Genomic DNA, 21285 nt, shown 5'->3' on the forward strand with positions numbered 1-21285 from the left:
TATGATATATAATTGGGAGGCCTTAAAGTAGACAATTAAAATTTAGGGAAGCCCTAACTTAATGTAGCTCTTTGGGTGTCATTTCACAAAGTGAAGGGCTGCAGGTTGATTCCTGGTTAGGGCACATGCCTGGGTTGTGGGCTGTACCCCTGGTCGGGCCAGGTATGAGAGAGAGAACTGATCAGTGTTTCTCTTTTACATCAGCGTTCCTCTTCCTCTCTCTCCCTTTCCCTCTCTTCAAAAATAAATAAATAGTCTTTCAGAAAAATTAGAGAAAAAAAAGATTTAAATTGATTATAGCAAAAAGCTGATCACCTTAGAAAGCCATTCTTTGTCATATTTGCCTCTAGCCTAACATAGTACTTTGCTTGTGGTAGATGTTCAACAAGTGGTCGAATGAAAAAGTAAATAATTTTTATCTTATTAGAGTTCACATTTGTTTCTGAGTTTGTTTCTTTGCTTCTTATACCCTAACTCTCCTCAAATTTAAGCAATTAATAGTAGAAGCTCCTAAGCCATTCATGGTGAGCGCCACATTGTAAGTCACTTAACATTTTTATTTTTCTGCTTATGAAACAATTTTGAGGGAAAAATAAGTAGTTCACAGTACACACTTTTTGGCTGGAAATGTCTTATTTCTATAATATGCTGAATGTTAACACGACATACATGATACCTGCCCCTTGAAGCCCCAAGTGGGGCGGAATTGGAAGTCTTTATTTTTTAACCATTTAAAACAATATCTGAGCCTTGGCTGGTGTGGCTCAGTTTATTGGAGTATTAGTCCTGTATACTGAAAGGTTGCAGGTTCCATCCCTGGTTGGGGTGCGTGTGGGAGGCAACAGATGGATGTTTCTCTCTCTCTCCCTCCCTCCCTTCCTTTCTTTCTAAAGACAATGAAAAATGTCCTTGTGTAAGAATTAAAAACAAAACAAAACAAAACAAAACAGTATTCATCTGAAATTCTGGGTGCAGAAAGTCTTTAGTCTCTTTTTTCTTTCACCCCCCCGCCCCAAACTGAATAATCATTTGTTTCTTGAATCCAGGAACTCCGAGAGTTGGTGTTAAAATACCGTGAGAATATCATTAATGTGCGGACAGCAGCAGACCACATGGAAGAAAAACTGAAGGCGGAAATACTTTTCCTAAAAGAACAGATTCAGGCGGAACAGTGTTTAAAAGAGAACCTTGAAGAAACTCTGCAATTAGAAATAGAAAACTGCAAGGAAGAAATAGGTGAAGATAAAAGTGATGTAGTTTAGAATTGGAGGCACTAAATAAAACTTTTTTTTCTGATTATAAGAAGTAATACCTGGTCATAGAATGTGGAAAACAGAAAAGTATAGGAAAGAGTTAAGTAAGGTCTCAGTCCATTTTCCCAAATGTTCTGATTATCTAATAATTGGGAGGGAAAAAAACCCAAACTCAGTCTTTTTAAGAGCACTAATGGCCTCTCTCTGGCAATTACTAAAAGATGGGAAAGTCTACACTTGAACTGAGACCACTGGGGAATGTGACTAGATAGGTGGGATTTCCTTGCAGAACTTTGATGGGTTAAAAGACTCCCGTGGGGAATATCTCCACTGCACACCCAGAGATGGATGTGGATATCAGAAAAATTTAGGAGTTTATGATGATAGTATTTGCGTGGACTCTCCCTTTCCCTGAGCTTGATTGTTATGGTGATTGGTCGCTGATAATTTGAGAAAAGATGTTGGTTTTTTCCTCCCATGTTCAGTATATATATTTAACTTTTTTCTTTATGAGATTGAATTTATGGTAGGAAAGGGGGAATGGTAAGAAAATGATTTAAATTCACAATAATAAACGCTAACACTTCTGTCTTTTTTTTCCCCCCTTATAGCTTCCATTTCTAGCTTAAAAGCTGAATTAGAAAGAATAAAAGTAGAAAAAGGACAGGTGAGTTTCATGAGTTTCAAATTAATCCCATCAGCAACTTACAATTAATTGAATCCCACTGTGCTAGACCCAAGGAATAAACTGTAGTTATGACATGTCCCTGCCCTCAAGGGACTTAAGTCTAGTGGGAAAAATACAGTGGAAAAAGGGATGATAATAATGGAGACCATTATTGCCACTCTGCTCTGAGTCAGGCCACATGTTGACTAGAGAGGTACCGGGAAGACTGAGATGTGGCTGCAGCCTGGGGTTTCCACCATAGTGGGAACACGGGCAAAGCATGGTTGTGACATGATACATACTTAAACCTACAGTAGAAAGATGTACAAAGTCTTTTACACATAGAAGGTGATGTTTTCTAGCTGGCTTAGAGTCCTCAATACAACCCCACTCAACTCTCTGGCCTCAGTGTTCATTTACTCAATGACCTTTGCTTCCCCCACCCTTTCCTTCACATACTCTTGGCTGTGCCAAGCCCCACCTCTGACATCTCACTGCAGCCCCCTGTTCCCTGATCCTAGTTTACCATCCTTTCAGTACTTAAATCCCATGAGCCCAACTGTCTGTGAGTACCTCATTTAGACGTTCAATTCCCTGAACTTTTCCTTTTCTTTCTGCCTTAGTGACTTTTTTATGGCTTTGCTTTCTTCACTTCTAAGCTGTATCTTCTGTGGCTTGCTTCAACTAGTCAGTCTCCTACCAATACACCTGCGGGTCCCATGACTTCTTGTCTTTCTGCTGCCCTCACTCAATACCGCCCAACTCCGAAGCGATCCTGGTGTGCACCTGCTCTGCCCCTGCCCCAGCTGGGGATGCCCCTGGAATGAGTCACGCTGCACACTGGCCATCAGTTGAGCCTCAGGTGTTAATCAGCCTTTCATTTGGCCTTCATTATCTCTCCTCTCTCCCTCACAGCAGCTGTGTCAGACAGTCACACTCACCTTACCCCCTCACTCAGAGATGGTGGTCTTATACCCATCATCAGTGGGGTCACCTTCAGCTTCCTGGCCCCTCAGTTATTTGTTCTCTTACTTTTCTTCCTAGCCTTTTCTCTCCTGTTTCATCAGAGAAGATGACCTGGTTTTGACCAGTCTTCTATCACTGCACTTGTGCTTTGGCTGAATCCTCACATCTTTTGCAGACATCCTCTCAGTCCCTACCCCCTCCACCCCTCAGTCATGGGCCTCGAACCTCTACCTTGTGATCAGTCTTTCCATTACATGTGTTTCCTCTTAAGAGGAGAAAAGTTTCTCTTTGGCTTATACTTCTCAAGTTACCAGTCGTCTTCTTTTTATAGCCAAGGTTCATGAAAGAGTAATATCCACTGCCTGACCTCCCATCACCCCTCACCCATGCAGTCTGGCTTCTGCCTCTGCTGTGCTGTTGGGGTTATGCTGGCAGAACTTAACCAGAACTCTAGTCGTGTCCCATCCTTTCCACTCCTAGTGCTGTTTGGGTTCCAACTTCGGTTCTCACCTGGCTTATTGTAACAGCCTAACTTCTTTCACTGCCTCCAAAATTTATCCTGTTCCAATCCATCTTCATAATAAACCATGGTGGTCTTTAAAAATGATAAACAATGTCCCAGTCTGCTTTAAAACTCTTCAGTGGTTCTCTTTACCTCCAGGATCAAGTCCTCATTCTTTAGCCTCACTAGCCTTAGCCTCTAAGACCCCAATGCTCTGTACTGTAGCTCAGCAAAAACCCACCGCAGTTCTTGGGCACTTTTTTATTCATGTCATCTGTTCCCTCTTTGGAGTATTTCTCTCCACCTTCTCCATACCATCCCTCTTGTTTCCCCTATAAAATTTTTCATCTTTTAAGGGTCAAATGTCATCTCTTCAAGGAAGCCCTTCTCCCAACTTCTCTGGCAGAATTAAATGTTTCTTCATCCATGTTCATATGTCAGGATTATTTTTTTAATAATATATTTTACTGATTGTGCCATTACATTTGTCCTGTTTCCCCCCTTCGTTCCCCTCCACCCTGCACACCCCCTCCCACCCACATTCCCCCTTTGGTTCATGTCCATGTGTCATAAGTTCTTTAGCTTCTATATTTACATTTCCCACACTACTCTTGCCCTCCCCTTGTCTATTTTCTACCTACCATCGATGCTACTTATTTTCTGTACCTTTTCCCCTCTCTCCTCTTCCCACTCCCCTGTTGATAACCCTCCATGTGATCTCCATTTCTATAGTTCTGTTCCTGTTTGCTTTTGTTTTAGGTGTTGTTAATAACTGAGTTTACTGTCTTTTCACTGTTCATCTTTTTTATCTTCTTTTTCTTAGATAAGTCCCTTTAACATTTCATATAGTAAGGGCTTGGTGATGATGAACTCCTTGAACTTGGCCCTATCTGAGAAGCGCTTTATCTGCCCTTCTATTCTAAATGAAAGCTTTGCTGGATTGAGCAATCTTGGATGTAGGTCCTTGCCTTTCATGACTTGGAATACTTCTTTCCAGCTTCTTTCCCCTTCTTGCATGCAAGGTCTCTTTTGAGAAATCAGCTGACAGTCTGATGGGAACTCCTTTGTAGGTGACTGTCCCCTATGTCTTGTTGCTTCTAGAATTCTCTCCTTCATTTTCATCTTGGATAATGTAATGATGATGTGCCTTGGTGTGTTCTTCTTGGGTCCAACTTCTTTAGGACTCTCTCAGCTTCCTGGGCTTCCTGGGCTTCCTGGAATTCTATTGCCTTTGCCAGATTGGGAAAGTTTTCCTTTATTATTTGTTCAAATAAGTTTTCCACTTGTTGCTCTTCCTTTTCCCCTTCTGGTACCCCTATAATTCAGATGTTGGAATGTTTAAAGGTGTCCTGGGGGTTCCTAAGCCTAGCCTCATTTTTTTTAAAATTTTTGTTTCTTCATTTTTTTTTTTTGTTTGGTTGTTTCTTTCTTTCTTTCTTCTGGTCCACTCCCTTGATTTGAGTCCCAGTTTTCTTTCCATCACTATTGGTTCCCTGTGCATTTTCCTTCATTTCACTTAGTGTAGCCTTCATTTTTTCATCTAATTTGTGACCAAAATTAACCAGTTCTGTGAGCATCCTGATCACCAGAGTTTTGAACCGTGCATCTGATAGGTTGGCTATCTCTTGGTTGCTTAGAAGTATTGGCTCTGGGGCTTTGATTTGTTCTTCTGTTTGAGTCATAATTTTTTGGTCAGGTTGTGCCTATTACGAATGAGGGGCAGAGCCTAAACGTGTTCACCAGGGCTGGGCAACCCCCATTGCTGGGTTGTGACACTGTATGTGGGGGCCAGAGAGGGAACAGTGGTGCCTGTTCCACTCTTTCTCAGATTTCAGTCCCTTCTGCCACTTCCAACAAGCAAATTGGGCCCTTCTGGTGCTGGTTCTTGGGCAGGTGGGCTTGTGTACGTCCTCCTGGGACCTTGTGCGTCTCTCCAACGAACTCTTCTATGAGGCTGGGAGTCTCCCGGCACCTCAGCCCCCACAAGTTTTTTCAATCTGTGCTTTTGGGCTTTATTTCCCATTGCTGGGGCCCTGGGTTGTGCGGTCTGTCTCACTGCCCATTTTTGCCTAGTTTATCTGAGTACGAATGTGGGACTGCTGTCAGTCAGCCACCTTGCTCGCTCTGTTCATTTCCTCTCCACGCCTGGGGTCTGCTAACCCTGTGCCACCTGAGCTCCTGGGTCTGGCAGCCACTGCCTTTTCCTGCCTTTACCCCTCCCCTCAGGCCCCCGACTCCACTCCTCTTATTGGTCTGGTTGAATGGTTGTTGTACTTCTGTACAGTTCAGTTTTCTGTCTGTTCTGGTTCTTGTTCCTAAATCTTTGTTGACCTTAATTTTGTTTGTGTGAGGAGGCACAGAGTTTCCACCTACACCTCCATCTTGGCCAGAACTCATGTGTCAGAATTATTTATTTACATTAGTCTTTCCTGATTTCTCCATTGCCAGGCCTTAGAACATAGTAGGTGCCTAATGTTTAGTGAAAGAAATGGGTGTTGAAGAATAAATAGAAGATTCACAGAGACCAGAGGGTGAGAAGAACAACACAAGCAAAGCCTGAGAACTCAGGCATCATTCTCCAGGCCTCAGGTTCCTACAGGCAGTGCACTGTCAACCTGCAGTGAGTCTCAGCTTTCTTCTTACTTTCACAGTTGGAGTCCACATTGAGAGAGAAGTCTCAACAGCTTGAGAGCCTTCAGGAAATGAAAATCACTTTGGAAGAACAATTAAAAAAAGAAACTACTGCTAAGGTGATATTTTTGTTGGTAATTTAATTAAAAAGCAGTACTAAGAATGTAAGACCATATCTTGCCTATTTAAAAAATATATATTGCTACTTTAAATGCATCTTTGAAAGTCGTCAAGACTCTGCTTGCAGAAAGAAAATGAGATGAACTGATCTCATTAGAGTTGGATGAGATCTGCACACTGCTAGCTCTTGGCCTGTGTCATAGGCCTCGCAGCTTTTTAGGCAGTGTGCTCGAGGACCATGGGGCAAATGTGGCCCTGCCCATAACTAGACACACTGCTTCAGAAGTGCAATTCCGTTTGACTTGTCAAATACTCATTGAACAATACAGACTGCCTAACTTTTCATTATTCCCATTAGAATAAAAGTGATGGAGCTAATTGCGGGGAAGTTTTCCTAGAAACAGAATCTGTGAGGTCAGACCATTAAGTGTAAAAAAAACTGCACGTGGTATTTGATAGTCCTTTGTTTATGGAGGTGCTGCCACATGGTCCAGCTGAAATGGAGACAGCCTGGTGTATCCTCGCTGAGAATTTTCATATGCTTGAGTGTTGTGGTTGTCAGAGGAAGTCCCCAAAGTTTCTGTCCCTATTGCTGTAGTAGCTACTAATCTGAGCTGCTGCTTTTTGATGACTAACCATGGTCACTAGGCTACTGGGGTGAGGGGTGACTGTGTGTGTGTGTTTGCAGTACGTGTGTAGCACTTCAGTCACTTTTTCTTCTGGCTTTCATATTCCCTTCACTTTAGGAACCTAGACAATTCTGACCCATGATTTTTTGACAGTCCTCATTCAAAACTTGTATTTTTTAGGTCACTATTGAACAACTAATGTTTGAAGAGAAGAACAAAGCTCAGAGGTTGCAGACAGAACTAGATGTCAGTGAACAAGTCCAGAGAGATTTTGTAAAGCTTTCTCAGACCCTTCAGGTGAGGCATTTGGAGAACTCTTAGAGCACCAAGCCATGAGTCTTGGTATCCAGAACTTGCCAATCCTTGACTCGGCCACTGACAATAGCTACAGGATTAGACTGTGGCTACCCCTATCCCAGCCCAAACACCTGCCTGGTCATTTAAGCCAAAAACCAGGTGTGTACTTCAGACTTGTGCCCCTTCCCCTCTCTACCTTGTTGGTCCTTAAAAGTCAAATATAAAGTTCTTAGCATACCATGTAAGACCCTTCCGAACCAGACGTACCCCTGCACTTTATTCACTTCTCCACCTTACAGTTTACATTTTATGTTCTAGTGCAGGGGTGTCAAACTCATTTTCACCAGGGGCCATGTCAGCCTTGAGGTTGCCTTCAAAGAGCCGAAATAATTTTAGGACTGTAACAACAACAACTACTACTGCTACTACTAGTAGTAGTAGTAGCAGTAGTAGTAGTAGTATAAATGTATCTACCCCTTAACAGTTAAGGGGTATTTGAAATTGAAATTCAATTTCAAATGAAATTACATTTGGCCCTTTGAAGGCAACCGCGAGGCTGATGTGGCCCCTGGTGAAAATGAGTTTGACATCCTGTTTTAGTGTATTTTAACTACTTGTGGTTCCTTGCCCACAGCATGGTAGTCCCTCTGGTAAGCATCATTGTCTCATCACCCCAGTTCCTTTTTAAGGTTCAGCTTAACTTTGTCCTTCCCATAGAACCCCTTGTAGGTCCTCATGCTCTACAGTGGTACCCACCCAACCCTGTGCTGCCTTGGCGCTCCTGAATGCCTACAGTGACATTAGTATATTGTGCCAAAATTTTCTTTAATTCCCCCTGCCCCCCCAAGAAATGTGGGTTCTCACTCACCTCCATAGTCCTAGCACCTTACACTGGGTCTGCTACACAGCAACTTTTAGGAATTGCTCCATCTCATCTAAAACAAAGTAAACTTCAGAAAATTTAGGCAGAAGCCATCTGTACTTAGCTCGCTGTATTGTTTCTCCAGGTGCAATTAGAACGGATCCGGCAAGCAGACTCCCTGGAGAGAGTCCGGGCAATTCTGAATGACACCAAACTGACAGACATTAACCAGCTCCCTGAGACATGACACTGTCATAGCAGGACTCTAGCCTGCACTTTCGGTTTTTAACTCATCTTTAGAGCAACATTAATTATTTAACTCTTAACTAAAGAAGTCACAAAAAAAGGAAGACTGGAGAAATGTTTGTTTCTAGTGGAAGAAGACTGCAGCATGGGAACAGCAAACAGGCTAATTTGCAGCAAAAAGACCTTTAAAATGGGAACACGAACAAGACTCCAAACTTGATTCCAGCGGGTGTGGAACAGATTTGGTGATGGAGAAAGTGCTGTTTCCTTGCCTGTTTATCCATTTCCCTGCCCTAAAGCACCATCCCAGTAGTGTTTGGAATTACATTTCCTGTTTATACATATTGGAAGAAGTAATTTTTTCTGTTATCTAGAGTACATCAGTAACAGTATTCAGCTAGCAAGACGTGTAGTATGCTGTATGAATATTTTATATTAAAATATGAAGTTTGAGAGCAGGCCATTGGCTAGTGACTGTATTTCCTAGCTCAGTGTTTTCTTTTTAACTATTTTAATTGCTTTGAAGGACCTTAAATGCTACTGAAACTTGCCTGAGAACCATTAAGATGTGGCAAACAAAACCAATTCAAGAACTGAATTATGAGGATTTGAAAACTTGGTTGGGGCTATATGTATTGGAAATTGAAGTTAAAGGAAAAGCACAAGAAACTGGAAGCACTTTTTCTGTTACCTGGATGAATTTCATGGGCCCACAGGTACCAGGGTTAAGCTGAATTGGTACCAGCTACTCTTTTGAAAACTTTTTGTTATTGGATCTGTGGGAAATATGACAAACCAAGCTATGTCCGACAACATCTATAAATTTATAAACATGCTGCTTATTTTCAATTCAGATCAATGGGCCTGAGTACTGTTTCTAAAGTGTCAAATATGAAAATGGCGATAACTGTGTGTGACAGATACCTATTTTGTATTTTTCTTTTATAATTTAGGCCTGGAGTGTGATGTGCTTATGAAGTTGGGGAAAACCTGTTTGGTACATTATCAGTTTGGAAATGTGTTTTGTTATCTCTATGAGGTTAGATTCCTTTCCTGTGTGGAGAAAGCATCAGTGAACAGGCTGCTTTGGCCACAGCCTACATGCAGGAAGCACGAAGGGTTCCAGCTGGCTGTTCTCCCACTGCTGTGAGCCAGTGGGAGCCTACATTGTTTAATTCATGATACAGATAATTCAAAAATGAAGTTGTCTTCAAATAATTTTTGTGATTGGTATTATGTAACAGCAGTGTACTTGAAGGAACCTTATGGTAATTAAGTGGATTAAGTAGATTGTCTTGTTGAAAGCCACCATCAGCTATAGTTCATAGTGAATGGTCTTTGTTATTAATGAATTGATTATGTACTAGCCCTAAAGATCTTTGATCCTGTCTTCCATGGGACAAGGACTACATACCTCATTCCTTGGGTTGTTGTTGTAGTCTTGAATTCGTGATTAATGAATTTAAAAGTAAATAGGAATTACAGAAACAGCACTATAGGCCTGGCATGCATGAAACATTATTTTAATTGGTTTAAAGTCCCTTCATATAAAGTGCTACTTGGTTTAGATAAAGGAAACATACATCCTCATGGAGTTACAGGGAACTTTAATAACTCCCAAATATGTTTAAATTATGTAAGACGAATCCCTTGGATAAGCCCTGAGTTAATTTGTCTCAGAATATTAAAACTGGCAGTATAGCCAGTTTTAATCTTCCTGAACTGAACTGTACCTCCTAGGGAACTGCTCTGCTGAGACACTGCAGGTATTTGCCTTTGTAAGGTGGAGTTGGGCCAATAAAATCATGATCGGGGAACCATTTGGTGGTCTCCACCATGGCAGATGCAAACCGTTGGAAGCCACTTTGTTGAGAAAAATATCCTGGAAGAACCCAAACTATGACTAGATTTTGTTAATAATCTGTTTTTGGTATGAAACAAACATTGTGCCACCATCCTGGTAAGAAACACTTTAAACGGGGTTTTCTGTATATGGGAAACTGATTTAGAAGGTGGGATTTAAGTCTGTCTGGACAAAGGAAAAGATCAGTTCGGTTTCATAAGTGTTCCTATGCTTGTACTCAGTCTGTACATGTTTTTCTCATGCATGTCTAACTTGATTTACTTCCTACCTAAAACCTACCTTACCATGTGGCTTTTAACTGGCAGCCACTTGGCCATTTCTAGGCAGACACAGTATTACCTTTCAGAACCCACATGGGCAGGTTTAAAAAGGTCACCTAAAATAAAGGTAACTGAGAGCAAAACCATATACTGCATAGGAAATTGTTTTTCTCCCTTTGAGGGCCTACACTTGTACCTCATCCTCACTCAGTAACATGTGTCCCAGGGGTGCACTGCACAGCCAGACTCAGCTCTGAAAGGTAATGCTGCCTGTGGAAGTGAGCCAACAGTGGCCTTGCAGTGTGGATGTTGGACTCCGCTCTAAGCAGATTTCAGATGTAACCGTTTAACTGTACTGAAGGAGAAAGTGTTCACATTAAAAAAGCTGCTGCCTAGTATATGGTGTGGCCTTTTCCTTTGAATTCTAAGGTCCTGTCCCTCTACAGAGTCATATTTCTGGTGCTGGTACTTTAACATGCACCTCTTAATTGTGATTTTGTTCAACTATGGCGAATACTCAGGTTCATGGAAAGTCTCAGGCTTTATTTTTTTAATCCTAGGCCCTTGCTGAAAATAATCATTGACTTGAGCTTACTACATATAAAGCACATTCCAATGTTTAAATAAAAGCATTTATTCAATAATTATAAAAAAGTATAAAAAATGATGAACCACCACATCAAAGCTCATCCAAGTGCCTCTTTATAAATTAGACTATGCTACCTGTTTGTTTTACAAATATGAGCTCAAGCCTTCATTTGTGTTAACTTCAGGTATGAATCTGTTCCTGGTGTCAGAAGTTTACATGATTTCGGATATCATTAATTTGCTTCACCATTTCTCTTATGTGTTCACCCCTGTAAAATAATAAAGTCAGTCACTATTGGGAACACAACAAATGAGTAAGTCATTAATACTGTTAAGAACTGAAACTAGTTAATAATGTTGACATTAGAAGTGCTTTGCTAAAGCTAACTTATGGTTTGAGACAGACAGTAATGGTCTTTATTACACATTCAAGGCTAATGGTGGCAAACAGTATTGCAAATGCTGGAAATATTTTTTAGCATATTCCCTTGGTCAATGAAATCTCTTTATAATAAAGTCATCATTTTTGGTCTACCACACTCCTCTCTGAAGCCCTCACCTATCATTGGCTCCTATTCTATGAATTACTTGATGTGCAAATGCTAAGTAATCATATCTGAGCAGAATTACTTACTCTTCCTTCAGGATGGACTGAATGCACTTGCGCTGGTAGGCACTGAGAGTGATGGTGGGTTTTTGAGGACTCAGTACCTTTTCCATCTTCCGCTGCTGATAGTCTTTTTTCATAGTAACCTAAAGTATCAAACAGAACATAGATAACATATTTAGCTATGGTTCGCTACATGTTTTTACTGTATCATTTTACATTATAAAGTTTTCTGTAGAACAAACACAAGTACAAATTTTAGCCACCTGCATTCACTCCCACCTGTTTGATGGCATTGCCCAAATGTCGAAGTTGATCAGGTATCAGCTGTAACTCCTTCTTCATGTCTCTCTCACTGTCAGAGAGGACTGGCAGCTGAGCATGGAAACTGTGAAGTACTTTTTTCATCCTTTACAAAAGGCAAAACAACATCTTGGCTTAAGATCTCTGCTACCCAGGGAACCAGTTACAACTAAAGCTCTAATTCATGGTGTGTAAACCACCACCACACTGTCTTCCCTGACACACACCTCGGAAGAGAGGTGGGGAATCAGGTCAGTGCTGTGGGCCTCAAAGGATGCACCCTAGGCACATTTTCCTTAACACTGTCAGCAGCTGAGTACTTAACAGCATTAGTTATACGTGAGCAGGTAACAGAATGTTCTACAACCCGCTGACCTGTTCATGATGTCTTCTTGTTTTTCCTTGGCTTCCTCGTATTTGTCAGCTAAACGCTCAGCCATTTCCCGTAGACTTTTCCTAATGGCATAAAAATGAGAATCTTAGGGCCCACCTTGATGGTGAAGCCAGCTAATGTTATCCAGTATTTTAGGGTAAGATACAGTTCCAGTCTTACTGAAAAAAATTTTTTCATCTACTTTTGGCCCTTACCTTTCCTCTCGACAATAATTGAGATCTTCCAGTTGTTTCTTTTTTTGGTCACATAGTAATTTGACCCTTTGAAAACAAAAAAGTGAAATTTAATTGGAATCCAGGTCTAGGCCATTACACTTGGTCAGCTACCAGCTAGGAGCTGGTGGCATGTGAGCAAAGGCCATCCTACCTCCGCTGAATTTCCTCCTTTGCCAGGTCCTGTTTAAGAATGTACTGTTCTCTGAACACCTGGGTGGCTCTGCTGATGAGCTGCAGACATTCTTCAGGAGGAGGGGCCATATCTTTTTCAGATGATCTTTTAAAAAAAGTTTCTACCATTACAGTCTGTAGCTTAGCAAAACAACTAAAAATAGACTCAAGTCATAGCTGCTTTCCCCCCCTTTTCACACTTGCCGCTTGTCATTCTCAAGTGTCTCTATTTTGACTATTCACTAGCTGATTAAATACACCCTGGGTTTCTCCAAGCTCCAACATAATAAAAAGTATATAAAATGAAATCTATAGCTGAGAACAGAAAGAATGAGTAGTAATTGGAAAAACAGAAGGGAACCAGTTCTTAAAACCTATAACCCAAACCTCATACTTCAAAAACGCTGGATTTGCAACACTACGTTGCAAAATGCTTCTTATGTGCTTTTCAAAGGAATCCGGAGTTTCTGCTAAAATTCGGAGAGGAGACTCTGCCACTTCAACATCTTCTTGAGTACAAAGCAGTGGAGGAGACGCTGGATGGACTGTGCTTCTGCAAAAATTAAAAAAACACAATCTACCATGGAGTCATTTACTGTACTATAGGAAAAGGATAGTCCACCTTAGTCCTCATTACAGTGTTACTTGTGGAAAAGGACAAGAATGCATGCTTTCTTCCTTGAAGATAGCTCCCTGGGAAACCTTATTCAACCAATATCATTACCATTTGTCAAAGCATTCATTTAGTACTCTGTCACTCCAAATTCTTTTTTTGTAAAGATCAAGGCAGCACAAAAGTATAAATTCATCATGGACTCTTTATGCAAGAGCTTGAGAACCAGTTATAAGCCAGAGTCACAAATATAAAGGAGTCACTCCTTTCCTAGGTATAGTTTGGGTTTGATCAAAACCAATACTCACCAAGGTAACTGCTCTAATACTGTATTTCTATATAACTTGATTTCTAAAAATTACAAAAAGTATTACAAATATCACAATGACAATTTTAGAAAGCTGGAAAGACTGCAACTTTAGCATGGTAAGTGACTGAATGCAATCATAATCTGGGAACTTGTTAAAGACAACTTGTATTTCAGGGAGCTAACAGAAAACAGGATTTAAATGTACCTAGATTAACTAATATTTCAGAGTATTTTTTCCTTTGGGATTCATGTTTTTATTCTGGAGTAACTACAGGTGAGTAGGACTTAAGATTTCACTAAAGGTAGGATGAGTCTTTAAAAATATGCTTGAGCCCTGCCTGGTGTGGCTCAGTACACTGAACGCCAGCCTGCAAACAGAAAGGTCACTGGTTCGATTCCTGGTCAGGGCACATGCCTGGGTTACAGGCCAGGTCCTCAGCTGGAGGTGTTTGAGAGGCAACCAATCGATGTTTCTTTCCCTCTTCCCTCTCTGTCTAAAAAAACAATTAAAATTTTTTTCAGTGATTTTTATTGCTTTTGTTTAGTTTTGCTAGAGCTTTAAGTCACTTTTTGAGTATAAATAATAAAAACTGACACTGAATTATTTTCCTTTCCAGATAGTGTAACTTGTCAGTCTTCAAAGAGTATACAAGTTCTTTAAAGGATAATAAATTAGTGGCAGTATTTTGAACTGTGTCAGTATCTAGAACCACATGCTTTGAAATGACACCAGAAGACTTGGGGGGTGGTCTAGTGTGTTCAACACTCTGGTGGCTTTTTAGGGACTCCTATTCTTGCATTTATGAAACTCAATGATATTTCAGGGCTGTTGAAAATAAAAATGGTGTATGAGCTTAACACGAGTTCCATAAGAAGGAAGATTTTCAGAGTTTATATATTCTATGATGTCCCTCTGAGCTGGGCAGAAGTGGAGGAAATTCAAGTTGAGTATGAACTGCAGAGTCAGAAAGCCCTGTATCTGCAGCCTTGCTCGATGTGTTACTTCAGCACCTACTGAACCCCTCGAGCCCTGACTCCTCTTTTACCAGATGGGCTTAACGGTGTTGTCCTTACAGGGTTGCTCTGCTTTCCAGGGGCCAATGCAGGTAACTGCTGCTTCACTTCTAAGCCTGACACATAGTTAAAATACAAAAACTCAATGTAATTTTTATTAATAGGGTTCAGTGTTTAATTTTCGTATTCTTTCCCATACTTTGAAGTGAAGCTCTCAACTCTCAGCTAGCTGAAGAAGATAACCAGAAATCACACCTATAATAAATTCTATCTACCTTTCCAACCCTCAAGTCAGAAGCCAAAGCAGAATCCAAGTATCTTCAAGTGGGTTTTCAAGGGCATTTTCCCAGCCTAGATTTTACAGGTTTAACAAGTTGTGTGGGGAATTCAAACTGATACGTACAACAAAGGCCTTATGAGGCATTCATAGGTACTGGTGATGCAGATCATTGTGGGCCCCAAAATGTCAGGGACAATCCAGAATCCTTGAATTGGAGCTGGCTGCCTGGAAAAACACAAGGCTACAGTTAGGTTATAAAACAGCAAATGCAATGGATCCAAAAGTAACGACATAGTTGAGGTTTGTCGCCCTCTTAGGCCTGAGTTATTAGTGCAGCAACTGCAAAGCTGTTGACTTTGGAACTTGTAATGCTTACAGCTTTGACTGGTTTCAAACAAGCTGTCACTCAACAGTCTAGAGGCCATTTGACTTGTAAGTCACTCCCTCAGGAACCCACAGCCTCATGGTGCTCACCATTACCTCCAAAGTTACCATGACATGGTGACGTTAATGGTTTACCTGTCTAAACTTGTCACGTTCCAACTTGCCCAGAAGGCCCAGCTATCCTTGTATGCCCAGCCCAGGGCCCAACCTGAATTAAGTGCTCAGAAACTGTTGACCAAGAGAATGTCAGTATATCTCACATTAAAAATCCAGTGGAGCTCAACATCTATGTCATAGGACTTAGTTTCACAGTGCACAGCTTGCATCTCCCTCTTAATTTTGGTTCTTTCACTGAAGAGACTGAAAACTGCAGACCTCAGGGAGGAAATGTCCTTCCTGTGAACATGCTGCTCACCCCTCACCCGCACCCCAGCACATTCCTGCCCCTGGACTGCCGATGCCACCCTCTCACCTCTTCTGAGTACTGTTCCGTCAACTGCACTTATATAAGCTCCCTATTGTCTAACTGCCCTCAGTTTACAAACATGCTCACATCTTTTATTCAGAACACTGCCTACTATGATGGCAAGCTCCCTCTAACCTAGTTTTCCTCCCATACTCTTTAGAATCAGCAGTCTTTAAATTGTAACCTACAAGGGGGGTGGTGGGAAGACGGAGTCTGGGAAGTTGATATTTTTTATTTTATATTTGCAATATGAAATCTATGCATAGAAGAGTGCACAGATGCACTCTGTCACCATTACCCAGATCAGTGATTAGAACGGTGCAGTGGCCTGGGACCTCCTTCCTGCACGACCCTCCCTGATCACAGCCTTCCACTCCTCAAAGAGGTAATTGCCATTCTGACTTTTATGACACTCATGTTCTTGCTCTCCTTCAATACAATAGTTTTTTTGTATCTATGTATTACTAAGTGATGCTGTTTAATTTTACCTGTTTTTTGAAATATACATAAGTGGAATTTTGTTACTTGTTTTCTCCATTCGTTTTTCAATGGTGCTTTCCATCCCCAACCCCTACTATTTTCCTTATGGTTCTAGATGAAGCCCTGTATTGCCAAGTCTAGACTCGTCGTTGCTCCGATGTGCTCACTTCACACTGCTGCCCACACTGCCTGCTCCTGGAGACCTCCTCCTCCTCCTCAGCGTCCTGGACATCTCTCCTCAGGTTCCCCTTCAGTCTTTCTGGCAGCCCTGACTCATGGTTCCCTCCTGAGCTGGGGTCCTCTATCTCCTCTCAGTGACTGTAAGAAAGTGTTGCTCAAGGCTCTGTATGTCTCCTCTACTCATTCTAGACTCTTTTCTGAGTAACCACCATATTCTTAGCTCCAAAGCTGACAAGTCCCACATCCATACCATTCTAGCTCAGATCACTCCAGACTCCAGAGCTACATGTCCAACAGGCTATTGAGAACCTCCACTTGGATGTCCTATGGGAACAGAAAACTCCAAGTGTCTCCCTCCATTAACACACCGCCTGTCTTCCCAAACAGACCCCTCCTATGTCCCATGTTTCTCAAAGGTACCACATCAACCCAGCTATGCTAGGTAGAAACCTGGGAGTCATTCTAGACATCTCCCCTACTCTAGTCACCAAATACTTTCTGACTCTCCACTAGGCACTGTGAGACAGCGAGGATACAGACAGGAGGGGACAGTAAACAGTCAGAAACAGTGGTTTCTATTCTCATGAAACATACATTCTAGCAGTGGTGACAAAACATTAAAGAAACACAAACATCCATCTTAATGTACTACCAAAAAAGGGAAAATAACAGGAGAACCCTAAGTTAGACTGGGGAATCAAGGAACCCTCTCTGAATAATTGACATTACGATCACAAAGAATAATTAGTTTGCCAAGTGAAGACAGCAGACTACAGATGCGACGACGAAAATACCCTCCAAACAGAAGGCACAGTGTATGGAGTGGTCAGGAAGCAGGGCTGAGCTTTGGATGAACATCTGATAAACTGATACTCTCGGGGGTGAGTCTGCATGAGTGTAATGTGTACATACAGGTACCTGGACTACTGACACCACTGTTATCTGTGTAGACAGTTGGTGAGTGTAATGTATATACACTTAGCTGGAGCACTGACACAATTGTTATCTGTGTGGAGAGCACATGGGAGTGCAATGTACACACGTACCTGGAGTACTGACACAACAACTGTCACCTGTGTGGACAGAAGTTCTCACCTGCAGGGCAATGGCTTTGTACAAAGGATATGTTCTACAAAGCACTTCTGTTCAGTAGCAAGTTCCTGCAAACTATCCTTGTCTTCTTCATCTACAAAGGAAAGCATCACATTGTATAAGTTGACTGAAACAGAAAGCGTCCAAATTAAAATGCTGATAATATTAGTTAAATGCAATTAAGTTCCTGTCTCAGACCACTGCTTAAGGACTATGCCTTTGTGACAGAAATTTCCTTAACATAGGGGTCTAGATTTCTGCCCCAAGATGGATAGTGGGTTTTCCTTGGTCAAGTTTCTAAATGCAGAAATGTTTCACTGGGGAGAATGATTCAAGAAATCATTTCTTTTCAGAGTCTCTTGTCCACATGAATTTTCTTTTTAAAAAAAATATTGTTTATTTTTAGAGAGAGGGAAAGGGAGGGAGAACAAGAAGGGAATGTTGATATGCAAGAGAAACATCAATCAGCCGCCTCTCACATGTTCCCTGAGGATCTGGCCCACAACCCAGGCATGTGCCCTGAGTGGGACTTGAACTGGTGATCCTCCAGTTCACAGGCCAGCACTCAATCCACTAAGCCACACCAAGCAGGGCCAATTTTATTTTTATAACAGCTATTTCAAATATAATTCACAATATCACACAACTCACCCATTTAAAGCACACAATTCCAGGGGGCTGTGGAGGTGATGGAGGTGGAAAACAGTAGAGGGGGGGATAAATGGTGATGGGAAAAAAATAAAAGATAGGCTTTTAGTATATTAAAAGAATTTTGCAAGTAGCCCTGGCTGGTGTGGCTCAGTGGATTAAGTGCCTGCAAACCAAATGGCTGCCAGTTCGATTCCCAGCCAGGGCACATGCCTGGGTTGTGGGCTGGGTTCCTGGTTAGGGGCATGCAAGAGGCAGACCAATCAATGTTTTTCTTGCACGTCTCTCTCCCTCTCTTTCTACCTCCCTTCCCCTAAATCTTTAAAACAAACAAACAAACAAACAAACAAACTGTACAAGCAATAAGCCCCCTTACCTGTTAACAGTCACTCCCTAGTTTCTGCTAATCCCCCAAGACCTAGGCAACAACCACTTCTCTATTTTCTACCTGTGGACTTGCCTAATCTGGACATTTTTATGTAAACAGAAGCAAACAACATGTAGTTGTTTGTAAATGGCTTCATTCACTTAGCATCATGCTTTCAAGGTTCATCCATGTCAGCAATTCATTTCTTTCTATTCTTGAACAATATTTCACTGTATGGATATTTTATTTAATCATCAGTTGGCAGATACTGAGCTATTCAGCTGTTATGAATAATGCTGACACGAACATTCATCCACAAGTTTTTGTGTGGACTCAGGTTTTATTTCTCTTGGGTATATACTCAGGAGTAAAACTACTGGGTCATATGGCAACTCTAATCATTTGAGAAACTGCCAGAATCTTTCCTCAAAGTGACCACACTCTTTCACATGCAGTACATGAGGGTCCCTATTTTTCCACATCCTGGTCAACACTTGTTACTGTGTCTTTTTACGTTAGCCACTTCTGTGGGTGTTAAGTGGTATCTCGTGATTTTGTGGTATTTCACTTTCATGACTAAAGTTATTAAACATGTTTTCATGTGCTTTTACGCTACCTGTATATAATCAATGGAAAAATGTCTATTCAAATCCTTTGTCCATTTTGAAATCGGGATCTTTATCCTTTTATTATTGAGTTCTAAGAGTTCTTTATGCACGCTAGATACAAGTCCATTATCATGATTTGCAAATATTTTCTCTCATTCTGTGTGTTGTTGTTTCACTTTTGTGATGGTGTTTTCTTCTAAGAATTGTATAGTTTTAGTTCTTATATTTTAGGTCTGATTCATTTTGAGTTGACTTTGTGTGTGGTGTGAGGAAGTGGTCCAATTTCTTTCTTTCTTCCTTTCCTTCTTTTTTTGGCATGTGGATATACACTTGTACGATTATCAATTGTTGGTTAAGACTATTCCTTTCCCCCACTGAGTTGTTTTGGCACCTTTGTAAAAACCAGTTACTGCAAAATGTAAAGGTACATTTCTGGACTCAATTCTATCCCACTGACCTATATGTATAAGCTTATGACAATATCACACTGTCTTGATTACCATACTTTTGAAAGAAATCTTGAAATTGGGAAGAGTGATCCTCCAACTTCGCTCTGGTTTTTTGAGACCATTTTGGCTATTCTAGATCACTCAATTCCATAAATTTTAGGATCAGTTTATCAATTTCTGAAAGGAAGCCAGCTAGAATTTTGGTAGAGATTGCACTAGAACTCTACATTGGTGGGGGTACTGTCATTTTACAATATTAAGTTTTCTGGTCCACATACATGGGATAGATAGTTGTACTATCTTAAGCCACTAAGTTTGCAGTGATCTGTAACAGCAACGGAAAGCTAACAGAGAAAGCACTTGGTTTTCCCCATGAAGTGTGGTGTTAGCTGTGGGTTTTTCAGAGCTGCCCTCTGTCGGCTGGAGGAAGTTCCTCTCTGTTACTAACTTGGTCAATATTTTTAACATGAAAGGCTGCGAAATTTTCTTAAATACTTTTTGTGTCTGTTAAGAGGATCACATGCTTTCTATCCTTTATTCTATTGATACAGTGTAATACATTAATTGATTTATGGATGTTAAAGTACTCCTACTGGATTTGGTTTGCTATTATTTTAAGACTTTACATCTATATACATAAGAAATATTTGTCCAAGAAATATTTTCTTTTCTAGGACATCTCTGTCTGGTTTTGGTACCAGGGTAATACTGACCTCATACAGTGACTTTGGAAGTGTTTCTCCTATTTTATGGAAATCTTGTGAATAATTGGTATTCTTTAAATGTGAAGCCAACTTGTACTAATCTTTTCTTTTTGAGTAGTTTTTGTTTACTAATTCAATCTCTTGTTGTAGATACATTCAAATTTTCTACTTTTTGTTGAGTCAGTTTTGGTAGAAGTTTGTTTTTCAAGAAATTTGTCCATTTCCTCTAGCTTATCTTAATTAGCACATACTTAATTGGCACATCATGGTATTTCATTATAATCTTTTATATTCCTATAAGGTTAGTAGTAATATCCCCCTTTTCGTTCCTAATAGTAGTAATTTGAGTCATCTCCCTTTTACTTTTGGTCAGTTTCGTTACAGGTTAATTTTGTTGATCTTATCAAAGAACCAACTTTTGGTTTCATTGATTTTTGATTCCAAAATTATTTTTCTATTCCAAAATACTTTTTGATACAAAGTATCAAACACTGATACTGTGAAACACTGAAAAAGCAGAGAACTGACCTGATCCAAGAAATCTATGAAGTTTATGAATCCAAGTTAGCCCAACACTATGTACACCAGCTTCGTGAGTACAGTGGTATCTTGAGGGACACTTGGGATCTGCAAATGGAATGATTGATATAAAAGTAGCCATTAGAAACTGAAAAAACTCACCCCAATAATCCCAAAACACATTTTTTGATGACAGTGATGGAAGATCTACAGGACATACACATTGTGGCACTACGTGAAGAATTTTGAAATTTTAAAGTCTGAATTCAACTTTCAAACATATTTTAAGTATTTTAAAAAGTATAATGAATAGAATTCTGGCCAAGATAATAAGAGTGTAGGTAGAAACCCTTTGCTTCCTTGAACAACCAAAAGAAGGATAACAACCAATCTAAAATCAATGAACAGCCAGAAGCACCAGAAAATCAAACTGCATGGAACTCCGACAGCCAAGGAATTAGAGGAAAAAAATCAACCAGAACAACCAGACCGGTAAGGTGGCAGAGGACTACACTGGCTGGCCAGCTCAGAAACACCAAGGCAAGGTGGCAGGCCAAAGTGGGTGGAGCTGGCTGAAGGAAAAACCGAGACTCGCA

At 40.7% G+C, this 21285-nt stretch overlaps 2 protein-coding genes across 3 annotated transcripts in view; one reads left to right on the forward strand and one right to left on the reverse strand.

Moving 5' to 3' along the window:
• The window catches only part of RABEP1 (rabaptin, RAB GTPase binding effector protein 1), a 111333-nt gene extending 98205 nt beyond the window's left edge, over positions 1 to 13128 (forward strand). The window contains exons 14-18 of the mRNA XM_037144254.2: positions 1047 to 1236; positions 1865 to 1920; positions 6040 to 6138; positions 6949 to 7065; positions 8073 to 13128. Of these exons, the coding sequence (XP_037000149.2) occupies positions 1047 to 1236; positions 1865 to 1920; positions 6040 to 6138; positions 6949 to 7065; positions 8073 to 8174 (564 nt within the window). The 3' untranslated portion in view covers positions 8175 to 13128. The remainder of the gene's footprint in view (positions 1 to 1046; positions 1237 to 1864; positions 1921 to 6039; positions 6139 to 6948; positions 7066 to 8072) is intronic.
• NUP88 (nucleoporin 88) overlaps positions 10916 to 21285 on the reverse strand; it is a 41782-nt gene continuing 31412 nt past the window's right edge. For both annotated transcript variants that reach the window (XM_037144256.2, XM_053672590.1), the window contains 10 exons: positions 20699 to 20797; positions 17398 to 17488; positions 14916 to 15017; positions 12970 to 13128; positions 12556 to 12681; positions 12384 to 12449; positions 12171 to 12251; positions 11775 to 11901; positions 11520 to 11638; positions 10916 to 11154 (listed from right to left, as the gene is read on the reverse strand). In XM_037144256.2, coding sequence (XP_037000151.2) covers positions 11091 to 11154; positions 11520 to 11638; positions 11775 to 11901; positions 12171 to 12251; positions 12384 to 12449; positions 12556 to 12681; positions 12970 to 13128; positions 14916 to 15017; positions 17398 to 17488; positions 20699 to 20797 — 1034 coding nt within the window. In that variant the 3' untranslated portion in view covers positions 10916 to 11090. The remainder of the gene's footprint in view (positions 11155 to 11519; positions 11639 to 11774; positions 11902 to 12170; positions 12252 to 12383; positions 12450 to 12555; positions 12682 to 12969; positions 13129 to 14915; positions 15018 to 17397; positions 17489 to 20698; positions 20798 to 21285) is intronic.

This window comes from Artibeus jamaicensis, unplaced genomic scaffold (genome assembly GCF_021234435.1).
Source record: "Artibeus jamaicensis isolate MK-2021 breed Jamaican fruit bat unplaced genomic scaffold, CSHL_Jam_final contig_777, whole genome shotgun sequence".
Classification (NCBI taxonomy): domain Eukaryota; kingdom Metazoa; phylum Chordata; class Mammalia; order Chiroptera; family Phyllostomidae; genus Artibeus; species Artibeus jamaicensis.